The sequence below is a fragment of the Bos mutus genome, chromosome 26, assembly GCF_027580195.1.
Source record: "Bos mutus isolate GX-2022 chromosome 26, NWIPB_WYAK_1.1, whole genome shotgun sequence".
In the NCBI taxonomy this organism is placed as follows: Eukaryota; Metazoa; Chordata; class Mammalia; order Artiodactyla; family Bovidae; genus Bos; species Bos mutus.
The window spans coordinates 17,356,774-17,383,589 of record NC_091642.1 but is presented as its reverse complement, the minus strand read 5'-3'; the positions used below and the strand labels follow the sequence as shown (position 1 = coordinate 17,383,589).

The 26,816-nt window shown below is 41.0% G+C and overlaps 1 protein-coding gene across 1 annotated transcript in view; it reads left to right on the top strand.

The window, feature by feature from the left end:
* Window positions 1–26,816, top strand: part of TDRD1 (tudor domain containing 1) — a 62,546-nt gene that overhangs the window by 7,178 nt on the left and 28,552 nt on the right. Inside the window, exons 4-14 of the mRNA XM_070363606.1 lie at window positions 506–672; window positions 774–899; window positions 12,335–12,665; window positions 15,381–15,439; window positions 20,249–20,393; window positions 22,134–22,239; window positions 22,744–22,807; window positions 23,644–23,748; window positions 24,259–24,441; window positions 25,026–25,169; window positions 25,709–25,883. Of these exons, the coding sequence (XP_070219707.1) occupies window positions 506–672; window positions 774–899; window positions 12,335–12,665; window positions 15,381–15,439; window positions 20,249–20,393; window positions 22,134–22,239; window positions 22,744–22,807; window positions 23,644–23,748; window positions 24,259–24,441; window positions 25,026–25,169; window positions 25,709–25,883 (1,605 nt within the window). The remainder of the gene's footprint in view (window positions 1–505; window positions 673–773; window positions 900–12,334; window positions 12,666–15,380; window positions 15,440–20,248; window positions 20,394–22,133; window positions 22,240–22,743; window positions 22,808–23,643; window positions 23,749–24,258; window positions 24,442–25,025; window positions 25,170–25,708; window positions 25,884–26,816) is intronic.

Here is a 26,816-nt window from a genome sequence, read left to right as displayed (position 1 = left end):
TCATGGGGTGGCAAAGAGTCAGACACGACTGAGCGACTTAACTGAACTGAAAAAGAAAACAGTATACAAGTAGGAATTTGCTTCAGACAATCAAGGGAGATTGTTGCATCAGTGGGATACTGACTGATGCAGACAAGACAGATCTAAATAGATACTATTGGAACTGGGTGATTGGTACATACAAGTAACGTTTTTCTTCCGAATTTTTTGTGAAAGTCATCGTTTAAAAAGTCAAGTTTACAAATGTTTTTCTTTGAGCCACATCAACCTATAATGAAGTGCTCTCAGGGCGAACTGTGATCACGTGTACCTACTTTCCGCAAGCTCACAGAAGCAGGGATTGATTTGAAAACCTTTTTTAAGACTTTAAGTGGTTAATATGACCCAAGTGACCTTTGAGGAGAAAGAGTCTGCATCTTTGCCTTTGGAGTTTCCAGCGACTCCTATCTAGAAGCTGGAATACTAGGTACCTATGTTTCCTCAGAGGATTGCCCTGAGCCCGCAGCCTTTGTACCAGCCCCCACAAAGCTGCACCACCAGGGCCTGAGCACGCCTCCGCATGCACGCGGAGGGTGCACGTGGACGCAGCGTGAGCACTTGGGCGTGTACTGCGCAGGCGCCACACTGGCGCCAGGAGGGCCGGCTGGGCATCCGGAGCTAGGTGAGCTCAGGGTGCGCAACTGGGCGGCAGGGCTCCTGGCACGGGCAGACGCCACCACCACTACGAGGCTTCAGAGACGGGTCGGATCCACAGCCTTTTTGCCTTTTTCCAGGTCGGGGTTCCCATGCGCACGGGGGAGCGAAAGGGGCTGCATGAGGGCTGCGGGACTTCGGTCGTTGGGGGCCGGACGTTGGGCGCTGGACGTTGGGGTCGGGCGTTGGGGTCGGGCGTTGAGCGGGTACCAGGGGCCTGCAGGTGGAGAGAGTATCGAAGGTTGGAGAGGTCCTAGGAGCTTAGGCGGGGAAGGCATGTCTGGGGTGGGAGGTTTTGGTGGGGGAAGATCCCATACTGGGGGGAGGGGCGAGAGATGTGAGAGTTGAACTTTGGACGTAAGGGGGACTTGCAGCAGGTTTAGAAAATAGTTCATACTTACAGGCGTGACTCTCCAGAGTGCAAACTTCCACTTGCATCCCCTTCAAGTACCCCTTTCCCTTCTAGGAGAATTTGACTTGCTATAGTGCAAAGAATATTTTTTAGATTTTACCCCCCGCCCCCTTCCTACCTCCTGTAAAAGGAAGGTGCATTGCAGCATTTGCTTAGATATAGGTGAGGCAACCCTGGTTCGTTTAACACGTGTCTGTAGCCTGTGTGCGGTGTGCCAGTCGCTTTTCTTGGTACTCAGGCCCTGCTATAAATACGCTTGCCTTTTTGGCCTCTGGAATTAAGGAACATGCCTCTGGTTGCCTTGTTGAGCCATCCGGGTATTGAATGCACAATTGCAAGGCCTAGGAACATGACCTGAATTTTCATCTCAACTGTGTAAGGGTGCTGGTCCTTGTGGGTTTGGAGAGTTACTAAACCTTCTCACGTCTTCTTTCCTTCTCTGTGGGAATAAAGAAATAGGACTACTTGAATTCTCAAATTATTTCTCTCTTTAGGGTGCAAACTAATTCCGCAGGAGTAGAAGAAATTCTTTGAGTGTGGGAGTGCTACAAAAGTAAAGTAAAAATAATAGCTGCCTCTTATGGGTTTAGTAAGCACCTGCCACGTTGCTAGGTGGTTGACATACAGCCTCACGTTTAATCCTCATGATTAGATATTATGAGGAAGTTACTGCTGCTGGCTAGACTTTACAGTCACTGAATCCTAGAAAGATGAAGTGATTTGCCTGAGCTAGCGTACTGAATGAGGAAGATGAAATTGCTCAGACTTGTATCTGACAGACTTTAAAGCTCATGTTCCTGTGGAACCGTTGAGCTTCAGAACTTGAAAAGTTGAATGTTTCCTTTGGGTAGCCATTCTCTCTGAATGCAAGGGGTTACCGGGAAGACAAAAGCAAACAGAAAAGGGGAAAAGTGAGTTATCTGCTGCACGCACTTTCGGTATTTAGCTCCCTCGTGGCTCAGACCATAAAGAATCCGCCTGCAATGCTTCCATCCCTGGGTTAGGAAGATCCTCTGGAGAAGGACGTGGCAACCCACTCCAGTATTCTTGTCTGGAGAATCCCATGGACAGAGGAGTCTGGCAGGCTGCAGTCCAGGTTGACAAAGGGTCAGAAACAACTGAGCGATTAAGCACAGCACACTGTGAATTTACTCTCACCTCTTGGCTGTGGTGTCCTGAAGAGAGGAGAGACCTTATGTCACGGTTTGCAGTGTATCCTGGGATGCTCCTGGCTTCATAGGGGAGGGGTTGCAGAATTCTAAGGAAATAAAGAAAGTTTTTACCCTTGAAAGTGTGTCCAGTCTTACTGAGATCAGTTTGTGCCATCAGTTTGTGTTGTCTAAAAGACAACACAAAACCAAGGCCTTATATTTGCCTATAGAACTGCAGAAGTTAGTTACTTTCATTCCACTGCTCTTTTATTACATCAGTTCAGTTCAGCTCAGTCGCTCATTCGTGTCCGACTCTTTGCGACCCCATGAATTGCAGCACCCCAGGCCTCCCTGTCCATCACCAACTCCCGGAGTTCACTCAAACTCATGTCCATCGAGTTGGTGATACCATCCAGCCATCTCATCCTCTGTCGTCCCCTTCTCCTCCTGCCCCCAATCCCTCCCAGCATCAGAGTCTTTTCCAATGAGTCAACTCTTCGCATGAGATGGCCAAAGTACTGGAGTTTCAGATTCAGCATCATTCCTTCCAAAGAACACCCAGGACTGATCTGCTTTAGAATGGACTGGTTGGATCTCCTTGCAGTCCAAGGGACTCTCAAAAGTCTTCTCCAACACCACAGTTCAAAAGCATCAATTCTTTGGTGCTCAGCTTTCTTCACAGTCCAACTCTCACATCCATACATGACCACTGGAAAAACCATAGCCTTGACTAGATGGACCTTTGTTGACAAAGTAGTGTCTCTGCTTTTGAATATGCTATCTAGGTTGGTCGTAACCTTGCTTCCAAGGAGTAAGCGTCTTTTAATTTCATGGCTGCAGTCACCATCTGCAGTGATTTTGGAGCTCCCCCAAAATAGTCTGTCACTGTTTCCCCATCTATTTCCCATGAAGTGATGGGACCAGATGCCATGATCTTCGTTTTCTGAATGTTGAGCTTTAAGCCAACTTTTTCACTCTCCACTTTCACTTTCATCAAGAGGCTCTTTAGTTCCTCTTCACTTTCTGCCATAAGGGTGGTGTCATTTGAGTATCTGAGGTTATTGATATTTCTCCTGGAAATCTTGATTCCAGCTTGTGCTTCTTCCAGTCCAGCGTTTCTCATGATGTACTGTGCATAGAAGTTAAATAAGCAGGGTGACAATATACAGCCTTGATGTACTCCTTTTCGTATTTGGAACCAGTCTGTTGTTCCATGTCCAGTTCTAACTGTGGCTTCCTGACCTGCACACAGGTGTCTCAAGAGGCAGGTCAGGTGGTCTGGTATTTCCATCTCTTGAAGAATTTTCCAGTTTATTGTGATCCACACAGTCAAAGGCTTTGGCATAGTCAATAAAACAGAAATAGATGTTTTTCTGGAACTCTCTTCCTTTTTCCATCATCGGTGATTCCTTAAAGAAATTTGGGAATCTTTCTGATTAACCTCTTGTGTTGGCTAAGGAAACAACTAAACCATTTACTGTGGATTTGAGGATGATTATAAATTTCTAGTGTTCATCACCAGTAGCATGTAAAAAAAAATAGTGGATTTTATATGGAGGAACTACTTACTTTAAAACTGGGTGAGGTATTATGACCTGCAAAGCAATATCTGTGCCTACATATATTGGAAGTTTGCAACCCAAGGTTGGGAAGCACAGCATTATGGTACAAGGCCCATTGACTCCATATTCAGTTATGCCCCCGTGATTCACCCAGGATGAAGCCAAACAAAGATACTTGCACATTCTCATTGTTTCATAATGTTGAAATTCAGCTTTAAAAGCCTGTTGTGTATCCCAGTTGTGGTGGTTACATAAATCTATATATGTGTTAAAATTCATAGAACTTACAAATCAGAAGAAAAAAGGCAGTTGTGTGGTAGGATAATTACACATTAAAAAAAAAATTGATTTCCAAAAGATTTTAGATGGCTCTGTATGTGTGCTCACAGTAATCCTACTTCCTCCAAAAGCTGGAGCATGGGCGAAAGTGGTTTTCAGAGTCGGGGACAGCACAATTCTCCTGTTGACCATTCGTCAGCCCACATCTGGAATCCTGTGCTTTTAGGAGAGTCCTGTCTGTGTGTGGGTTGTTCATGAACTAGAGAAAGTGCTAAATTGTGGGAGGTCTGGCAGATCCTCAGCTGGTGAAGGACCTGGAGGAAAGTGGACGTGGTGCCCATTTCAGATGTTTGAAAGGTTGGGGTCACAACAGGAGTCAGTGGTCAGTTGGGAAGAGAATAATTTTACAGAGACGTGTGCAGTACAGTTGGCTGTCCAAAATTAAAGGATGTTAGAAGCCTCTAGTTACAGGACAGGTCTAGATGTCTGTTTACCCTGGGGGTTGTACTGAAAATTCCTAAATTGGGTGAGGCAAGTGAACCTAAATTCTAACCTAAAGATTCCACCGTAGGTGAAGCTTCTTTTAAGCTTAAATCCTCTTTGTTTGCTGCTTCAATGTGGAAGACCTGGGTTCAATCCCTGGGTTGGGAAGATCCCCTGGAGAAGGGAAAGGCTACCCACTCCAGTATTCTTTCCTGGAGAATTCCATAGACTGTATAGTCCGTGGGGTCGCAAGGAGTCAGACATGACTGAGCAACTTTCACTAAGCAGACTAAACTTTTTACATTAGGTCTAAGACTGATTCTGTTATCCTTCCTAAAGTCAATACATATTTATTAATTTTTGGACTTTGGAAGAGTTGAGCTAAGACATGAATTATTGCTATTAAATTTCAATAAACCTCATACTATGATGTATTCTCTGTTTGAAAGTGAAAGTGAAGTTGCTCAGTCATGTCGAACTCTTTGCAACCCCATGGACTGTAGCCCACCAGGCTCCTCCATCCATGGGATTCTCCAGACAAGAATACTGGAGTGGGTTGCCATTTCCTTCTCCAGGGAATCTTCCCAACCCAGGGATCAAACCCAGGTCTCCCACATTTCAGGCAGACGCTTTAACCTCTGAGCCACCAGGGAAGCTCATAATTCTCTGTTTAGGATGGTCAGATGACATTTTCGGACAGTGAATTTAACTGTCCTGTCCAGGTTGTCAGGAAGACAGTGCAATAGGGCATGTTAGCTAGTTTTTGTCATACACTTATCTTTTGAATGCCTCTTTATACCAAACACCACAGTAGGTGCTATAGGAAATTAGAAGGGTTTTTGTTGTTAATTTTTTAGTAAGACATGGTTCCAGCACCAGCTTAAAATAACTGTCTTTAGTTAACTGTACAAGGTAGTAAGGAGTTGTGGACTGACTGTCAGCCTTACCGAATAAAGAGAAAGTTAGGAATGCTATTTTAGGAGTTAAAGACTGTGTGTTGAGGGTCCCGGTGGTATCTTGAAAAGCTGTCTGTACCCTAGTTTTGTGGTTTAAGTATTACTGTGATTTTTTACTTGGTTTAAAATTAACCACACTTTAGGAAAAAGGTTTAATTGAACATGCAATGATATTTTAACCCTTAAAATACTTTTTTGTATAAAAGTAACTCATCCTTTAATATAATTTGTAAAATGAAAACAATAGTGAAAAAAAAGATTTTCCTGTCAACTTACCCACCCCGGACCACTGTTACTTAAAATTTTAAATTTAATGTATTTCACTCTTCTTTTTTACATGGAGTTTTGTTCTTTTTTATTTTGCAGTTATTATACTAAATAACAGTGTTTTTCTGACTTTTTGTTTGCTGTTCTAACATATTTTCCAGTGTTTCTGAAAACTAAAATTCTAAATGGTAGTGTAATATCCTATCTAGTAGAGGCATCACCAGAGCAGGCAATGGCACCCCACTCCAGTACTCTTGCCTGGAAAATCCCATGGATGGAGGAGCCTGGTGGGCTGCAGTCCATGGGGTCACTAAGAGTCGGGCACAACTGAGAGACTTCACTTTCACTTTCATCATTGGAGAAGGAAATGGCAACCACTCCAGTGTTCTTGCCTGGAGAATCCCAGGGATGGGGGAGCCTGGTGGGCTGCCGTCTATGGGATCGCACAGAGTTGGACACGACTGAAGCAACTTAGCAGCAGCAGCAGCAGAGGCATCACAGTTAACTTTCTCTTTTTTCTATTTTATTTAATTAATTTATTTTTATTTTTCTATTTTAAATGAATATACATACTGTATTTTTTGATATATACAATTATTTCAGTGGGATGATTTCTAGAAGTAGATTTGTCTGGTGAGTGGCTATGGACATTTTTAAGAATATATATTATGTATATGTTTATGTATGTATATGTGTATATATATATATGTACACATATATGCAAGAGAACAAAACGCATATATAAATCTCCAAATTATTTCCCAGACAGAACATATTCATTTATATTCCTTTCATCACTGAGTTTTATTTACATGTATGCTGCGTAGGAAGTGATACATAGGTATTCCCATTTGAATTTTTTTTGTTACAAGTGAGATTGAATGTTCCCCCCCATCCCATATGTTAATCAAGTAATCTTCATCCTCTGTGCGTTTCGTTCACACCTCTTGCTCGTTTATTTTATTGGTATCTGTATCCTTTGGGCTGCAAATAAGGGAAAACCCAAAGGTTTATTTTTCTGATGCCACAGCAAGTCTATGCATAGGCTGATCCGAGCTAGAGTTAGAGCCTTTGCCAGGGGCACCAGACTGGTTATTTTCTACTCTAATGTCCTAGAGTTGTGCTGCTTGATTATGCTTATTGCTTCCTCATTGTGATGTGGGTGGTACATCTTCAGGTCTCAGGTCCATGTTGCCGGAAGAAAAGAGTGAAAGACCCTGCTAGCTGGATCTGTCCCTATTCATCAGAAGTGGACAGAGGTTCCGAAGAAGCTCAACTCGGGAGAACTCTGATGATGGCCAATGTTGTCTCTAACTCAGGCTGGCAAATCAGAGGTGAAAGGTGGTGTTTGGGCCAGTCAGCCACAGTGTCTCGATGTTTCTTTACTGTTTATCCCGCTTTTTAAAGGTATCCAATTGGTCATCTTTGAGTTAATATTTATTTCCTGATCTCTTTACTATTTTTTGTAAGCTTTTAATTGTTCTTATAGTCAGGCTTGCCATCATTTCCTTTGTAATATTTTACCACTTTTAAACTAAAACAGGGACTTCCCTGGTAGTTCAGTGATTAAGATCTCATGCTCCCAACGCAAGGGGCATGAGTTCGATCCCTGGTTGGGGAACTAAAATCCCACATGCCTCAGGAGGGCGGCGGGAAAAAAAAACAACTAAAACCAAACCCAAACCCCATCGTCCACTGTGGGTTTTGCATGCTGGTTTTTCAGGGAAGTAAACTCTGAGGTGGAGATTGGTATAGTGTGGTGAGTGAACGTGGCTTGTATGGTACTAGTTTCTTTTGGAGTTAGATGAAGTGGACTTGGTAGTCCGGTATATCTCAATGTTGGAAAAAATGAATATTCTTGGTTGTATTGGTCGCTACTAGATCAAGTTTCATTGTGGTAGTAAACTGCATCTTATCACTGATGGTTGAGTGGCTACAGGGCTGGGAAAGGTCAGTTTTCATTCCAATCCCAAAGAAAGGCAATGCCAAAGAATGCTCAAACTACCACACAATTGCACTCATCTCACACACTAGTAAAGTAATGCTCAAAATTCTCCAAGCCAGGCTTCAACAATACGTGAACCGTGAACTTCCTGATGTTAAAGCTGGTTTTAGAAAAGGCAGAGGAACCAGAGATCAAATTGCCAACATCTGCTGGGTCATGGAAAAAGCAAGAGAGTTCCAGAAAAACATCTATTTCTGTTTTATTGACTATGCCAAAGCCTTTGACTGTGTGGATCAGAATAAACTGTGGAAAATTTTGAAAGAGATGGAATACCAGACCACTTGACCTGCCTCTTGAGAAATCTGTATGCAGGTCAGGAAGCAACAGTTAGAACTGGACATGGAACAACAGACTGGTTCCAAATAGGAAAAGGAGTACATCAAGGCTGTATATTGTCACCCTGCTTATTTAAATTCTATGCAGAGTACATCATGAGAAACGCTGGGCCGGAAGAAGCACAAGCTGGAATCAAGATTGCCGGGAGAAATATCAATAACCTCAGATATACAGATGACACCACCCTTATGGCAGAAAGTGAAGAGGAACTAAAAAGCCTCTTGATGAAAGTGAAAGTGGAGAGTGAAAAAGTTGGCTTAAAGCTCAACATTCAGAAAACGAAGATCATGGCATCCGGTCTCATCACTTCATGGGAAATAGATGGGGAAACAGTGGAAACAGTGTCAGACTTTATTTTTTTGGGCCCCAAAATCACTGCAGATGGTGACTGTAGCCATGAAATTAAAAGACTCTTACTCCTTGGAAGGAAAGGTATGACCAACCTAGATAGCATATTCAAAAGCAGAGAAATTACTTTGCCAACAAAGGTCCGTCTAGTCAAGGCTATGGTTTTCTTGTGGTCATGTATGGATGTGAGAGTTGGACTGTGAAGAAGGCTGAGCGCCGAAGAATAGATGCTTTTGAAGTGTGGTGTTGGAGAAGACTCTTGAGAGTCCCTTGGACTGCAAGGAGATGCAACCAGTCCATTCTGAAGGAGATCAGCCCTGGGATTTCTTTGGAAGGAATGATGCTAAAGCTGAAACTCCAGTACTTTGGCCACCTCATGCGAAGAGTTGACTCATTGGAAAAGACTCTGATGCTGGGAGGGATTGGGGCAGGAGGAGAAGGGGGACGACGGAGGATGAGATGGCTGGATGGCATCACTGACTTGATGGACGTGAGTCTGAGTGAACTCCGGGAGTTGGTGATGGACAGGGAGGCCTGGGGTGCTGCAATTCATGGGGTCACAGAGAGTCGGACACGACTGAGCGACTGAACTGAACTGAACTGAGTATGTTTCTAAAGCTGGTGTGTCCTTTTGGAGGCTGAATTTCTCTTTACTTAGTTTTTACTTTATATTGATACATCTCAAGGCTATGTCACTGCTCTCTCTCCTGGGAGTGTTTCTTTTATCAATATAAAATATCTCCCTTTATCTGAATATTTTCTACCTTAGGTTCTTTTATCTGCTGTTAATCATTAGCAGACCAACTTTATTTTGGTTATCTGCATAGCACATGTTATAGTCCTTTTATTTTCAAGCTTGCTGTATATTTTGTTTAATGTATGTCTTTTGTGCATATTATCTATCTGGATATTTTTCTCCCTGGGTCTATCTCTCTTTTAATTGAGACTTAATCATTGATACTTTGGTTACTTAGGCTTGGTGCGGTCATCTTATTTGGTGTTTTCTATTTATCATTTTATCATAATGGGATTTTTCCCCTCTGTTGGGTTTTGAAGTTACACACTGTTTCTGTCCTTGTGGTAGTTGCCCTAATGATTTAACTGGATGTTCTTTATATTTCTTGCACAGAGTCTAGTTACTCACTGTTCATCTCCCCACCCAGTATCCCCTGGAACTTATTTTTCCTTTTGTAGTTTCACAGTATTTCTCTCTTACTGCATCCAGCATTGTCGTTCTCAATCTGATCCTTCAGTTTAGTGTACTTTTTGCTACAGGTAGGCTTTCCCTGTGGAGAAGGCAGTGGCACCCCACTCCAGTACTCTTGCCTGGAAATTTCCATGGACGGAGGAACCTGGTAGGCTGCAGTCCATGGGATCACTGAGAGTCGGACACGACTGAGTGACTTCACTTTTACTTTTCACTTTCATGCATTGGAGAAGGAAATGGCAACCCACTTCAGTGTTCTTGCCTGGAGAATCCCAGGGACGGCAGAGCCTGGCGGGCTGCCGCCTATGGGGTCGCACAGAGTCGGACACGACTGAAGCTACTTAGCGGCGGCAGCAGCAGCAGGCTTTCCCTGACACCTGCCTCCCAGCACAGCTGCCCATCCGAAGGCCTTGTTAGGCATCCTCCAGGACCTGGTCCCCTGAAAGTTCCCTCACCTTGAAGTCTGCTTGTGTATATCTTTTCTTTTAAAATTTCATTATCTTTACTGTGTTGTCATTCAGTGGACATGAATTTGAGCAAACTCTGGGAGATAGTGGAGGATGGAAGAACCTGATGGGCTACAGTCTATGTGGTGGAAAAGAGTCAGACCCGACTTAGCAACTGAACGACAACAACAAGGCCTGGTATAAAGCAGAGATAGCAGTTTTAGGACACCAAGGGGGAGGATTTTTCTGCTTTCTTTATCTTCTGTTTAAAACAACGTTACCCACCCCAGTATTCTTGGTCTTCCCTTATGGCTTAGCTGGTAAAGAATCTGCCTGCAATGCGGATTGCAATGCGGAGACCTGGGTTCGATCTCTGGGGTTGGGAAGATCCCCTGGAGAAGGGGAAGGCTACCCACTCCAGTATTCTGGCCTGGAGAATTCCATGAACTGTATAGTCCATGGGGTCGCAAGGAGTCGGACATGACTGAGTGACTTTAAATGTAAAATGTAATGTAAATAACATTTAGCTGTTACTCATACCAGTTTGGGCTATCTATGGCCTTTTTTTTTTTTTCTTTCTGAGCTGTTTTGGGAAGATAGGCAGACATTTTGCCTGCAGGCTGAAGACAGATCTATAGGTCAGTATTTCAAAATAAGATTGTTTCTCCACTTTTTTTTTTTAACTTCCCCTGAGCACTTAGTATTCTCAAGGAGTAATAGAAAAACAACAAGCCAGCCTAATGTCTAGATAGAGGTTTCTCAGAGGCTCTCTGCAACAATATGTGTACCTTACTTGCAGCCAAGCACTCACACAGATAAATATTTAAAAGCAACAGATGCAGGTTACAATTTATAAAGCCCAAATGGAGATTATGAAATGGAGGACTTGAGGGAAAAGAAAAAAACAAACAAACAAATCAGCTGAGGCAAATAGGAAGCAAAGAGTTGACCAGGGGGATGAGAGCAAGGACATTCTGGGGACCAGGTTCAAGGTCATAGCAGAGCAACAAGCAGGAGAGGGTAGACGGGTTCTGAAAGGCTCAACAGGCAGATGATGACCTGATTTAAACACTACCCTCTGTTATATTTCACCATTGAGTTGTAGGCTCTAGGTCAGAAATACATTAAAAAAGAAAAAAATGTAAGTCAGTAAGTGTTAGTCGCCCAGTCGTACCCGACTCTTTGCGACCCCATGGACTGCAGCCCACCAGGCTCTTCTGTCCATGAGATTTTCCAGGCAAGGATACTGGAGTGGGTTGCCATTTCCTTCTCCAGGGTATCATCCAGACCCAGGGATCAAACCCGGATCTCCTGCACTGCAGGCAGATTCTTTACCGACTGAGCTAATAGGCCTTTTCTATCCCTGTTGTTTCCAGAAGCTTTTTAAAGTAAGGAATGATGCGGAACTCAGAGGTGTAATGCTTAATGTCTCTTGAATTGTCCACTGTTGAATTTTGTTCAACTTGGAGTTTGTACTTAAATGATAAAGAATCATTCTTTTCTTGTGCCTGTAGAACAGGCTTTGGTATTAAAACTGTTTACCTCAGATTGGGATTTGAACCCATGTGGCTGGGACTCAAACCCAGTCAAAACCCACGGTACCTGGTTTCAGGACCAAATGAAGCTCGGGTTCTTAATGTCTCATTGCAGAAAAATTCGGTGAGAGACAAAGTGATAGGTAAGAAGTGGATTTATTTGGATACAGAGAGGAGCACAGTCCACAGAGTATGGGCCATGGCAGAGGACGAGTGTGGCTGAAAAGGGGCGTGGTTAGTTTTTATAGGCTGGGTAATTTCATTTGCTAATGAGTGGGAGGATTATTCCACCTGTTTTAGGGAAGGGGCGGAGATTTCCAGGATTTGGGCCACCACCTTTGAACAGTGCCTTGGAACTATCTTGGCACTTCTGGGTGTGTCATTTCACCTGCTGACTGAGGATCAAGGTCTAGTCTTGTCCACCAGCTTGGTCCCACTGGATTCTAATCAGTCAGTGTTGTGTCCTTGGGCTATGTCATTCTTTCAAAAGTTGTGCCCTGCCCTTTTCCCTCCAGTTCAGTATCACAGTTAGTTACATCTGCTTTGGAGTCATTTATGAGAAAGAGCTGTTGCATAAAAAAGAAACCACCTGGGCCTGCAGTGCTTCTACTTTTGGAATTAAAAGTTGCCTTTTGAATACATTTCTTCCCTTAGACTTCTGTGAATGTTAAACTGCTGCTTAATATGATGTCAAGAAATATTTTGGCGGCATCTACCTGTAAAATGACAGAGCCATTTAATTTTGAGAAAAATGAAAGCAAGCTTCCATCACACGAGTCTTTAAGAAGTCCTGGAGGACATCCTAACCATCCTAATTTCAGGTTGAAAAGCCCAGAGAATGGAAATAAAAAGAACAATTTTTTGCTTTGTGAGCAAACCAAACAGTTTTTGGCTAGCCAGGAAGACAGTTCACCGTCTTCACACCCTAACGGTGTCAATGGAGAAATGGCTGGATCCAAGGAAGACAGGAAGACATTGCCAACAGGTGAGTACAAACTGCAGGTTTAATATTCACTTGATTCTGATGGTTTCTTAGACTTACTGAAAGTATCTGTAACTACACACCAGGGGCCGATTAACAGAATAACCAAATGGCTAACTTACAGTATTTGCACGTAAATATTAATTTAGAAAGGAAAACCAGATGCCAAGTAGCTACTTTGGTTACGTTAATCACAGAAGGATTCATGAGAAAATGTCTATAAATGAACTTCTCTCCCCAAACCTCCACCTCATCCAGAGATACACTAGAGATGAAGAAAGGAAACACTGGCTTTTTATGAATGTTCTAAAGATTGGCCTTAGGCTAGAAATACTGTGCAAATTTTGTGCATATAATAGTTCACAAAGATGTATCTAAGACAGTAATTTGTTTCATTCCTTTAGTCTTAATTCTAAAAATCTACTTTTTAAGGAGGCTGGGGCCTGGTGGAATTTAGCCTCTGTGAATGTATGTATGGTATGACCTTATAATATGGTGATGTAGTCCTCAGAGTTTGGCCCTTGGGCCTCTGAAAAAGTGAAAGTTGCTCAGTTGTGTCCTACTCTTGGCAACCCCATGAACTGTAGCCCTCCAGGCTCCTCTGTCCAGGAATTCTCCACTCAAGAATACTGGAGCAGGTAGCCATTCCCTTCTCCTGGGGATCTTCCTGACCCAGGGATTGAAACCAAGCCTCTTGCATTGCAGGCGGATTCTTTACCATCAGAGGCACCAGGCCTCTGGGGTCACAAGTAATTTCCTAATAATACTAAAACATTATTTGCTCTTCTTCACTGTGCTGAGTTTATGCAGGTGGTGCAGAAGCAAAGGTGGGTAGCCTCTGACACCTCATTAGCTCATCTTTAGCAGGGGTGCCAGCCTGGGTTAGGGGTCATTGTTTTTCATTGTCACGCACTTGCATTTAAGACAAAAGCAAGCCAGAAATGTCAGTGTTACGTAAGAGTGCCCTTGATAAGGCAGTACAAATTTATTAATAAGTCTTGACTCTTGTGTACAGGTATTTTTAATATTCTGTGTAACAAAATGAGAATTACTCCTAACTTTTGCTGCCTACTGAAGTATGAAAAACATGTGTGCAATTGTTTGAATTGTGGCTGAATGGAAATTTTTTTGGAGTTTTTTTTGTAATTTTTCATTTTTGCTTGAAAAGAATGACAAACTGTGATCATTCAGACTTCGATATCTGGCAGTCATTTTCTCAGAAGTGGGCAGAGTGGGCCTGTCACTTCAAAGGGAACAGCTGACGGTATTTTGTTGCTAATGATAAAATTGGAGAAGGCAATGGCACCCCACTGCAGTCCTCTTGCCTGAAAAATCCCATGGATGGAGGAGCCTGGTGGGCTGCAGTCCATGGGGTCACGAAGAAGTCGGACACGACCGATCGACTTCACTTTCCCTTTTCACTTTCATGCCTTGGAGAAGGAAATGGCAACCCACTCCAGTGTTCTTGCCTGGAGAATCCCAGAGACAGGGGAGCCTGGTGGGCTGCCGTCTATGGGTCGCACAGAGTCGGACACGACTGACGCGTGCCCTACAATGATAAAATACAATTTGAGGAAATGTGTATCTGCCACTGTGAGCTAGAGAGCTTCCCAGTACTTAGAAGATTTTTCTGCTGAGGTACACAGTGATATTAACACTTAAGATTTTTTATATTGTCTGATGAAATATGTCAACATTTGTAAGATCTGCATAACTCAAGAGTTTCTTAGTCTTTTCCAAAAAACCAATGTGTAGTGTTTTGTAGTCATGCATGGATAAAAATCCATTTAAAGTGCAAGATAAATCAATGGATTCTAATGTAACAGATGAAAAGTTTATTGATATAGCTTTAGATTCCATATTGCAACTAACCCTTAAACTACCACTTAAGTTTTAGTGTGAATTAAAGGAAAATATCCACAGTTATCTGAGAGGGCCATGAAATACTATTCCTGTTTGTAACCGGATACGTGTGTGAGGCCAGATTTTCTTCAGAGACGTCAATTAAAGCAACATATGACAACAGATTGGATTCAAAAGCAGATATGAGAATCCAGCTATCATTGGTGAAGCCAAACATTAAAGAGATGTGAAAAAATGTAAAATAATGCCACTCTTTAAACAATTGTGGTTTTTTCTGCTTTGGAAAATGCAGTTTTTTTCTAAAAAAATCATGGCAACATGTAATACATTTGATATTTTTAATAAATATTTTTAAATGTTTAGTTTTAATTTCTACTTCTTAGTTTTAATTTCTTTTTTTGGGGGCTGTGCCATGTGGCTTGTAGGACTTACCAGGGATTGAACTCGGGCCCTCAGCAGTGAGAACATGGAGTCCTAACCACTGGGCTGCCAGGGAATTCCCAGTTTTCATTTCTAATAATGCTAAATATTGGTAGATATAAACCGTGTAGACAAAAGCTCTTTGAGGTCCTCAGTGATGTATAAGAGGTAAATGAGTCTGCAGTTCAGAAAGCCTGGTAACTGTTTCCATTGTGAATGGAGAGAAGTTCACAGTGAGCAGGATGCACTGGTAGAGGAAATTGCAGGCAAATCCTTATTTTCCATTAGGAAAAGAAGGATGTTGCTTATTTATAGTATGGCTTTAAGGCTATTATGGTATAGCTCTATTTGAATGTTACCTAATTATGTTATTGTACATTTTCAGGAATAAAGTAATATTTGACTTTTATTCGGCATTATGTTTTATATCCCCAGGTAACGCTGTGTCACCATTAAATGTTGGAAATAATTCACCACCCAAAGAAGTAAATAGTGTAAGTTAATGTGGATTTTCTTCTCTTTGGCATTTCTGGATAAAAGATTCTAAACATGTTTTTGTATTATGTTAGTAAAGAATTACTCAATTTGCAGGTAATATTCAAGGTCACACTGTTTTATTTTTAGCCTAGTATCTTTTAAAAAAAATAAACTTTTTCTATTTAGGTAATTACAGATTGACACGCAGTTGTAAAAAATAATAGAGATCATTTGTAGCCTTTACCCAGTGCTCCCTATGGTCACACACTACAGAGCTGCAGTGTAATGTTTCAACCAGGATCATGAAACAGTACAGTCAAGATAACACAATATTTCCATCACTCCAAGGATCCCTTCTGCACCTTTTTGAGGTCACATCCACTTCCCTCCTGCCCCCATACCCTCTTCTTAACCCCTGGCAGCTGTTAATCTAATCCATATTTCCAAAATGTCATTTCAAGGATGGGATGTCATACAAACAGTATTATACAGTTTGTACCTTTTGGGATTGAATTTTTTTCACTCAGTGTGATTCTCTGAAGATTGACCGAGACTGTTGTTGGTATCAGTAGTGTATTGCTTTTTATTGCTGAAGCCTATTTAATTCTGCGGCCCACTGAAACACATCTGGAATGTTGCCAGTTTCTGCCTATTGTAACTACTACTACTACTATAAACATTCCTGTGCAGAGTTTTATGTGAACATGAGTTTTTTGTTTTTGCTTTAGAATAAGTGCCCAGGAGTGCAGTTTCTGGGTCATATAGTAGTTGCATATTTAGGTTTTTAAGAAGCTGCCAAAGTGTTCTGCAGAGTGGCTCTACCATTTTACATTCCCATTGAGAATATATAAGTGACCTAGATTCTCTCCATCCAGCATCTTCTCCAGTGTTTGCTAGTGTTTTTAGTTTCCCTGTTTTCATGTTTATCTACTGATGGCTCATTGTGATCTTAATTTGTTTGCCTGATGGCTAAGGAGAAACATCTTTTCATGTGCTTATTTGCCATCCATGTGTCTTTTTTGGTGAAATGTTCTTCATGTCTTTTGTCCATTTTCTAATTTGAATTGTTTATTTATTCATTTATTTTTTCCTACTGAGTTTTGAAAGCTCTCTATGTATTCCAGATTCTAGTGCTTTGTCAAATATATGATTTCCAAATATTTTCTCCCGGTTCCTGACTTGTCTTTTCATTCTCTTAACAAGGTATTTAGCTGAGCAAAAGTTTTTAACTAAATCCTGGCCATTTTTTCATTTTATGGAGTATTTTGGTGTCATGTCCAAGAACTCTTTGCTCGTTTAGCTCCAAAAACTTCGGGATTTTTTTTTCCCCAAAGAAGTTTATAGTTTTATATTTAAATGTGTGGTCCATTTTGAGTTAATTCCAGCTCATGAGACTTAGGTTGCGGGTAAATTTTTTTGACTAGGGATGTCCAGTTGCTCCAGCACCGTTTGTTGAAAATGTTACCTTTCCTCCACTGAATTGCTTTTGCTCTTTTGTCACAAGTTAGCTAGACTAATTTGTGTGGGTCTGTTCTGGATGCGCTGTTCTTTTCTGCTGATCTCTGGGTCTTTTCCCTGCATCAGTACCATACAGCACTGGAGCTGTGATAGATAGTCATGAAGTTGGGTACAGTGATTCCTCCCATTTTCTCTTTCATCTTTCAAAATAGTTTTATCCAGTCTTGTTTCTTTTCTTTCCAGTCTACATTTTGGAGTACTCTCATTTGTAACTAGAAAAAAATCTTGCTGGAATTTTGATAGAATTGCATTAAGCCTGTTTATCAATTTGATAATTATTGCCACCTTTGCTGGGTTGGGGCTTCCCTTGTGGCTCAGCTCGTAAAGAATCTGCCTGCAATCTAGACAGCATATTTAAAAGCAGAGACGTTACTTTGCCAACAAAGGTCCGTCTAGTCAAGGCTATGGTTTTTCCAGTAGTCATGTATGGATGTGACATTTGGACTATAAAGAAAGCTGAGCGCTGAAGAATTGATGCTCTTGAACTGTGGTGTTGTAAAAGACTCTTGAGAGTCCCTTGGACAGCAAGGAGATCCAACCAGTCCATCCTAAAGGAAATCAGTCCTGAATATTCACTGGAAGGACTGATGTTGAAGCTGAAACTCCAGTCCTTTGGCCACCTGATGTGAAAAACTGACTCATTTGAAAAGACCCTGATGCTAGGAAAGATTGAAGGTGGAGGAGAAGGGGACAACAGAGGATGAGATGGTTGGATGGCATCACCGACTCAATGGACATGAGTTTGAGTAAACTCCGGGAGTTGGTGATGGACAGGGAAGCCTGGCGTGCTGCAGTCCATGGGGCTGCAAAGAGTCGGACACGACTGAGCAACTGAACTGAACTTGCTGGGTTGAATCTTCTAATTAACACAATCTGTCCTCCAATTCATTGAAATGTTCTTTGATTTCTTTCACTGTGGTTTTCAGTTTATAAGCTGTGTATGTTTTAGATTTACAACTAAGTGGGTTGGTTTAGATTTACAGCTTTAGATTTACAACTAAGTGGGTTGGTTTTTTATTTTTTATTTTTTGAGTAATTATACATTTTATTTCTATGTGTCATTTTCATTGCTAATATGTAAAAATACGGTTGATTTTACATGTTTATCTGTATCCTGTGACCCTCCAGGAGTCACTTATTCTAGGAATTTTTTTGTAGATTGCTTGGGATTTCCTATATAGATAATTGTATCATCTGCAAATAAAAGACAGTTTTATTTGTTCCTTTTTAAAATATATGCTTTTTATTTCCTTTTCTTGTCTTACTGTGTGAGCTAAAACTCTAGCACTGTGTTACTAGTGATGAGAGTGGATATCTTTGGTTCCAAGCTTACAGGGAAAGCACTGAGTCTTTGCACTGTTGAGAATGTTAGCTATAGGATTTTTGTAGATGATCTTTATCAAGTTGATGAAGTTTTCTCTCTTCCTACTTTGCTGAGAGCTTTCTTTTTTATCATGAATAGGTATTGAATTTTTTAAATGCTTTTTCTTAATTCATTGATACTGTTGTGATTCTTTTCCCCTTTAGCTTGTTAATTTTGTAGATTACATTGATTTTTTTTAAAAATTTAACTAATCTCATATTTCTGGAATAAACACCACTTGGTCATGATGTATAATTATTTTTTATATATTACTGAATTATATCTAGTGTTGCTTTGAATAAGGATTCTTGTACCCATTTTCATGAGTTTTGTCTGTAATTTTCTCTTTTTTATTGTCTTTGTATAGTTTGAGTGTCAAGATAACACTAGTTTTTTGGGATAGAGATTGTATAGAATCACTGTAAATTCTTTAAACATTTGGTAGTATTCTCCAATAGTAAAAGCCATTTGGGCTTGAAGATTTCTTTTTTGGGAGTTTTAAAATTATTCATTTTCCTTAATATTTATAGGGTTATTCAAATTATCTATTTCATATTATAATTTGTGATTTTTCAGGAATTGGTCACTTTTGCCACATTGTGAAATTTATGTAAAGTTGTTTGAAGTGTTCCGTTATCATCTTTGTATCTTCGTGGTCTGTGGTAATATATACCTATTTCATTCCTGATACTGATGATTTCTGCCTTCGTTTTCTCCATTGTTAGTCTTGCTGGAGATTTATCAATTTTGTTAATCTTTTCAATGAACCAGGTCTTGTTTGATTTTTTTCTCCCAGTTTTATTTTTAATTTCATTGAGTTCTACTTTTATCTTTATTGTTTCCTTCCTTCTGCTTGCTTTGGGCATGTTTTATTCTTATTGTTTAGGTTCTTGAGATGAGAACTTACAGTATTAATTTAAGACTTTCCTCTTTTCTAATGTGTGACTTTAGTGCTATAAATTTCTGTCTTAGTGGTAACGTGCGTTATGTAGAAGTGTTATTGTCTAGTTTCCAAACGTGTGGAGCTTATCTGTTCTCATTCTGTTACTGATCTCTAATGCGAGTCCATTGTAGTCAGAGAACACCATTGTCTGTATGATTTATGGCCCAGAATGTGCTCAGCTGGACAAGGATGGGAGCTCAGCTCCCTAGTGTCCTTAACCCCTCCCCGTGCCCCCCACCACATCCTCTCTACTTGCATGGGGTGGAGGGGGGACTGGAGATGGGAGGATCTGGAGAGACGCCACGCATTCCTGTTGAATGGTGGTGGGAAATCCTGACTGTCCACCAGGCTTCCTCTTAACCACCCCAGTGGTAGTGCTGATGGGGTAAGAGGGACACTCATTACTGCCAGGAGAAAGTCCAGGCCCTCCACATGGCCTCTGCAGGGAGACCCCACAGGGATGAAGTGCTGGCTCCCTGCTCTGTTGGCCTTCTCCCACATCCCCGGCCTTCTCCCACATCCCCGGGTGGGAGAGAGGGGCACCTCCCTGTGCCCTGGTGCGGGTGGAGGTCGCACCAGGCTACCTTTGCTGATGGGAGGGGGACCACAGTTTTTTTCTGCGGTGATTGTCTAGAGCAGTTACTGATTAAGGTTTTCTGTCTTGCTGGGCCGCCCTTTTCTTGGTCTTTTGGCCAAGAGAGAGAGCGAGCAGGCTTTTTGCTGGGGCTTTTATTGTCTCTGCCTTTGGGTGTTTCTGGCTTCTCCAGTACCCCATTTGGGTACTTCTTTGGGCCCCAGGGTAGCTCTTCTGTCTTCTGCCTTCCTTCAGAGTTGCTGTGTGTTTTTCCATTTAAGCCCAAGGTGTTCAGTTATAATTAATGGTAAGAGTAAGGAAAAGTACATCTGCTTAATCTCAGAAGCGATATCCCAAATCTGTATTTAACAAAAGAAAACAGAATATTCTTACCAAGTTTTAATACTGCTCTTCTCTTTTCTTCATAGAAGCCTAGCAATCATGTGCCTCCTGCAAAGTCAAAGAAAGTACACAAGTTGGTTGAGAATTCCTTGTCTATAAATAATCCAGCACTCTTCAACTCCTTAGGACCTCCTCTTCGATCGACAACTTGCCATCGCTGCGGTCTGTTCGGTAAACATTGCTCTCAGATGCCTGTTGAATTGGGCTTCCCTGATAGCTCAGTTGGTAAAGAATCCACCTGCAATGCAGGAGTCCCGGGTTTGATTCTCTGGGTCAGGAAGATCCCGTGGAGAAAGAGATGGAAAGAGATACCCACTCTAGTATTCTTAGGCTTCCCTTGTAACTCAGCGGGTAAAGAATCTGCCTGCAATGTGGGAGATCTGGGTTTGATCCCTAGGTTGGGAAGATCCCTTTGAGAAGGGAAAGGCTACCCACTCCAGTATTGCCTGTTGAATTATTCCTTTTCACATTTGAAAAATATTTTTATGTAAAACATAAACAGCTGAGTGTATATACATCACGTGCCCGTTTTTGAGCTTCAGCAGCTGCCAGCTTCCTACCCTTCTTGTTCATCCATATCTTCCCACTCTTACTGTTTCTTTGCTTATTTTTATACTTTTTTTTTGAGATATTCAATAAAAATATAATATGCACTGAAGTGCACAAACTCATAGCCCTGTCAAAATGAAGATTTCCATCTCCTCAGAAAGTTCTCTCCTGTCCCTTCTCAGTCATATACCTGCCACACCTGAGGCAACCACTGTGGTATTTTGACCATAATTTAATTTTTCCAGGTACAGAGTTTCTCGTAAACGGAATCATGCAGTGTGGACTCTGTGTGTGTGAAGCTTTTTCTGTTTAGAAAATATTCCTGAGTTTAATCCATGTCGTTGCATGTACAGTTAATTTTTTTGTTTGTTGCTGAGTAGTGTTTCACTGTGTGATCCCACAGCTTGTGTGTCTGTTCTGTTGAACATTCTGCTTGTGTCCACCTTTTGGCTATTATGAGTAGACTCTCCACATTTTTGGCGTAAAACTTTGTGTGGACATAGGGTCTCATTTCTTTTGGGTGCAGACCTAGGGAGTGGGATTGCTGATAGATATATGCTTCACTTTATAAGAAAAAAGACCATTTTCCAAAGAGTTGTCCCATTTGGCATTCCCTCTGTTGTTGAGTTCTGATTGCTCCACATCGTTTGTCAACATTTGGTGTTTCCAGTCCTTTTAGTTTTAGCTCTTCTCTTGGGTGCGTATGGTGGTATCTCTCTGTGGTTTTAATTTTCATTTCCCCTCATGATCAGTGATCTCAAGCAGTTTTATTGTGCTTACTGTCTATTTGGATATTCGCTCCTTTTTTCCTATTTTTCTTTTACAGCGGAGGCATTCGAGGTCAGCCTAATTTTGTGGGTTTTGTTTTGTTTTTTAGATAACTTGTTTTCCTCTGTCTGGATACTGATAGCATTTTTTCTTTCAACTTCATTTCGGAAACTTCCTGGGTTTTTCTAGGTGTGGTTGTCCCGTTGGTTTTTGTTCTGTGCTTTCTTAACAGCACAAGGTGAACCTGTGAGACTCTGTTTGTGCACTGTCTGATTCCACCACCCCAGACTTTCTGCCCCCTTTGATTGCTCCTTTTCCAGCATGCGTTCTGGGTTCTACTTGAGGAAAGTCAGTGGTGTTTCCAGTCTGTCGTCGTCCTGGTTTTAATCTCGGCACTCCCCCTTTTCTGCAGTTGGAGAGCTTTAAAAGTTCAACCTTAACCTGGAATCATAAACAGCATGATTCTCTTCACATAGTCTCCTTGATATGATTAATAGAGTGGCATTTGATATGTCTGGTCTTTGAGTCTGTCTTGCTCTTGGTGACGGATATTTGCAATAACACACTGGCCGTGTCACGGGCTGTCTTCTATAGGGTCGCTGAGGTGCTCACAGTGCAAGCAGACGTACTACTGCTCCAACATATGCCAGAGAAGGGACTGGGCAGCCCACAAAATTGTGTGCAAACCTGTCCAGCAAAAGTAAGTGTGAGTTTTAAAAATTTCATTAGAGGATATTTTAAAATGTGGGGGTTTTTTTGTTGTTGTTGTTAGTATAGGATCAAATCAGGTAAATAGGCATAATTATGTAAATGTTACTCCTTTTTACTTTTTTTTACTTAAGTATAACATAGAATGTACAAATGCGAAGTGAACAGCTGTATAATTTTTGATCCTCAGAACTCTGTTTTAGGTAACGTAGGGATTATTCCCATTTTGCAGTTAGGAACACTGAGGCTTGGAGAATGGGACTGTCTCCCTTTCATTAGGCGGCTTTTGGTAAAAGCACACCTGTACACAGAGCAGACCATTGCAGACCCAGCCTGGGTGTATTACCTCGTTACTACTGTGATTCTCTCTGGAAGAAGCTGTTCTGCTCTTTGTGGGTTTTGTGGAGAATGTAACATAGCTGTGGCCCCTACCACAATTATGTTACCATTCATTGGTTCTGCGGCATGTGTTTTCTAATTGGCTGCTTTATTTCAGTTTCCACAAACTTGAAGATTATAAATCACCTTTTGAAACAAAGAACATGGAAGTGAAAGTTGAGGTATGATATATTTATACTCTTTCTTTGCCCTAAGAGCAAATTTTCAATGATGCCCATTATTTCAAAATAAGAGGACTGAAGCTAAATAAAATACTTATGACTTATTTCTCCATTTCACCAGTGTTCTGTTTTTGTTTTTGTTTTTGTTTTCCTGTTAAATAAATCTGTATACCCTAGTGATCTTTGGGGGTCTACAAGAATTGTTTATGCCCAGCTGTTTTTTTTTTTTTCTAAAAAGGACTTGAGATGCTGTGTCTGGCTGTAGGCGGTGGACTGAGAGTCCTTTCTTTTTTTAGTCCCTGTGTGCAGGGCTCTCTAGCTTTGTGTACTGGATTCTGATAGGACCCTGTTATCTAAAGGAACATTTTTTTCCTGTTAATACCTTTCTTCCATTTAGGTAACTATGTGAAGTAAATCATTTGTAATCTGGAAAGAATCGCTGAATCCAGCTCATATTTTATAGATAAATTGTAGTCTTCTCTAGCTGGTCCTCACTTCTACTTTCAAAAATAAAACACATCCCTATAAAACGTTAACAAGGGAAGACTTAAAACACTGCCTCCTCCGCTTTCCCCTCCCTCCCCTTTTTAAAATAAGTTCAACATCCTTATCACCATCATGGCCTGATTTTTGGGTGGTCCCCATGCTGTGTACTCTGCCTGTGGACACTTTGTTTTAATGACTCTTGAAGATGTGTTATTTCTCTATGCTTTTATTCAAACCCGAGCTGTTTTGACCTTGATTCTAGCAAACACCGGCCATGGTATTTAAAAGGGTGCTTGTAAAGTAACTCACTTATGTGTTGTGTGTGTTTTTGTTTTTTTTCCCCAAACCAGAGTGATTGTCCTCTCAGAGTTATTAAAGAAAGAGCTATTTGTGCTGATAAAATAATGTTTTCTGATTTGAGAAGCCTGCAACTCAGGAAGACCATGGAAATAAAGGTATTTGTTGTTTAATTTCCACAGACAGAGCTCCAAATCACTACAGATTTTTTTCCTTGTTTCCCGTGTTTAATTTGAATTTATAAGATAGCTCCAAAATAGTACTGAAGTTGACACAAATTGCAGAAACTACTTATAACACTTTTTGTATCTTGTTACCAAGCTTTATACGGAGAAGGCCATGGCACCCCACTCCAGTACTCTTGCCTGAAAAATCCATGGACAGAGGAGCCTGGTAGGCTGTAGTCCACGGGGTCGCTGAGGGTTGGACACGACTGAGCGACTTCACTTTCACTTTTCACTTTCCTGCATTGGAGAAGGAAATGGCACCCCACTCCAGTGTTCTTGCCTGGAGAATCCCATGAACGGGGAAGCCTGGTGGGCTGCCGTCTGTGGGGTCTCACAGAGTCGGACACGACTGAAGTGACTTAGCAGTTAGCACAAAGCTTTATAGAATTAACATTTGCTGTATTTCTCAGCAAATTACTACAACTTTTTTGTCTTTGAAAGGGTACAGTTACTGAATTCAAACACCCAGGTGACTTCTATGTGCAGTTATATTCTTCAGAAGTTTTAGAATGCATGAACCAACTGTCTGCGAGCTTAAAGGAAACTTATGCAAATAAGGCACATGAAGAAGATCATGTTCCTGTGAAGGGGGAGATTTGTGTTGCCAAGTACACTGTTGATCAGGTAACCCCTATTGAAATGAATTATTAAATAAGATCTTTTAATTCACCAACTAAACAGGAAAATTGACTTGTTTCCTCCTTGTGTGAGTTTCTTTTACTTTCTAAATTCCTACTAGTGTCCCAAAGAAGCTGTTTTTAATGTTTTGTCGTGGTTCTGTCAGCTCCTCACCAGAGCTCTTAATGATGCGTTAGATGGCTTGGGGTGAGATTCTGGTCACGATGCTGTTTTTCTTCCTCAGCCGGGAGTCCAGGTCTGTTCACTTACTTCCTTCATGCCCCAGGCCTCTCCAACTTTACTCGTAGGCTCCTCAATTGCTGGGTGGGTAAGAGTCCTAGAGCTTGTGTTTGTTTTGTATAGCCAAGTCTGCTGGGCTAGAATAGCCTGGGGATCGAGCATACTAAAGCATCGAAAATGGACACATTTGGGGAATTCTGAGCCAGATTCTTAGGAAGTTAACTTGTTAATGGAGCATCTCAGAATAGAACAGTAACCTTTCCTTAGCAAGTTCTGTAGATTGAGAGTTTTTAAACCTAAGGTTGTGAAATGCTGTTTTGAAGCAGAATGCTCTCATATTTCACTTTCAGACCTGGAACAGAGTAATAATTCAGGATGTTGATCTGCTGCAGAAGGTGGCACAAGTCTTATATATTGATTATGGAAATGAAGAAGTAATCCCAATAAACAGAATTCACCAACTAAACAGGAAAATTGACTTGTTTCCTCCTTGTGTGAGTTTCTTTTACTTTCTAAATTCCTACTAGTGGCCCAAAGAAGTTGTTTTTAATGTTTTGATGGACACAGTATCTGCATGTTGTTTTGTCATAGTTATTATGAAAAAGTATCAATCGGTATCTCTTTTACTATGTAGAGAAATACTAATGGACTTTCTTGGCTCCACTTTATTAGGCCTTACTTAAGGTACTGCCACAGGTGAGAAACTTGGCATTTTTAGGGACATTTTATCAGTCTGCTTTTTAGAAGCAATAATTTTTATATTTATTACATTATTTGAAAGCGACTTGAATTTATGTGTGATTGAGGGATAATTACTATCTTTTCATGGATTTCTCAAGCTTCAAGTCCCAAAAGGTAAAATGTTGTGGACAGAGTATCAAGAGGGACAAATAGTTATTTATAAAATTATCAGGTTTGTCCTTGAAGATTTTTGATAAATCTTCAGCATGAAATACATCGTTCTTAAAAAAATCTTTACATAGTTAGAAAAAAGTCGTTTTCAAATACTAATCTCTAGGATAAAATCTTTCAGGCCATAAGATGCTTTGTGGCCACTGTTATCCCGGCAGAGGGGAATTGGAGCAGTGATTGTATCAAAACTATTAAATCGCTGTTAATGGAGCAGTACTGCTCTTTAAAAATAGTGGACATCGTAAAAGAGGAAGAAGGCGTTACTTTTGCTGTGGATGTTATGATGACAAGTTCAGGTAAGATCTGACTCTTTCTTTTTAAGTGGAGCACTTAATGTTACACAGAAAAGAAATAGAAACATGAAGTGAGACCAAGTAAGCCCTAGTCTGGAGTCATTTAGATTGTGATGGACGACACGGCCTTGGCTCTGCTGTTGCGGTTGGCAGTTTGTCAGAGACAAAGCATGAGTTTGTAGAATTGAGTATATTAAGAGCTAGATCTAGACTTAGTGTTGGAAAACTGTATTATCTTTTTTATACAGCTACTGTAATATTTATTCCTAAATTCTACTCATTCACTGGGAAAATTCAGGAATTTCTCTCTGAATTTGTCCATCCTCACCATTAGTGCTTTTTCACAGAACTGCACAGAACTGGATTTGGTTAGCATTGTTGTCGTTTAATCGCTAAGTCACACCTGACTCTTCTGCGACCCCATGGACTGTAGCCCACCAGACTCCTCTGCCGGGTCAGGGAAGATCTCCTAGAGAAGGAAATGGCAACCCACTCCAGTATTCTTGCCCAGAAAATCCCATGGACAGAGGAGCCTGGCGGGCTATAGTCCATAGGGTCACAAAGAGTCCACCATGACTTAGCAACTAAATAACAACAAGAATTAGAGTTGTAGAAATGGAAGCAGTTTGAGATCCTGTTCTTCCTTATGGCTCTGTACATATTTTAAAAGCAACTTCTTATATTCCCTTTATGAGCTTTTAATTGCCTCTTGATTTCCAAGGTATTATTACTCTTCTACTGTTTGAGACCCATCGTTGGTTGATTACTTGGTAGAAAATTCAGTTCACCCTTGTGTGAAATTAAGCATAAAATCTGTATGTTTTGTTTCTTTGCTGTGTATGTTTCATGTTACGACTTGAGCTTTTGGATACTGTTGATATTTCTCAACCATACTTTAAATCTGAGATGAAGTAGTCTTACGTCTTAAATTTATTT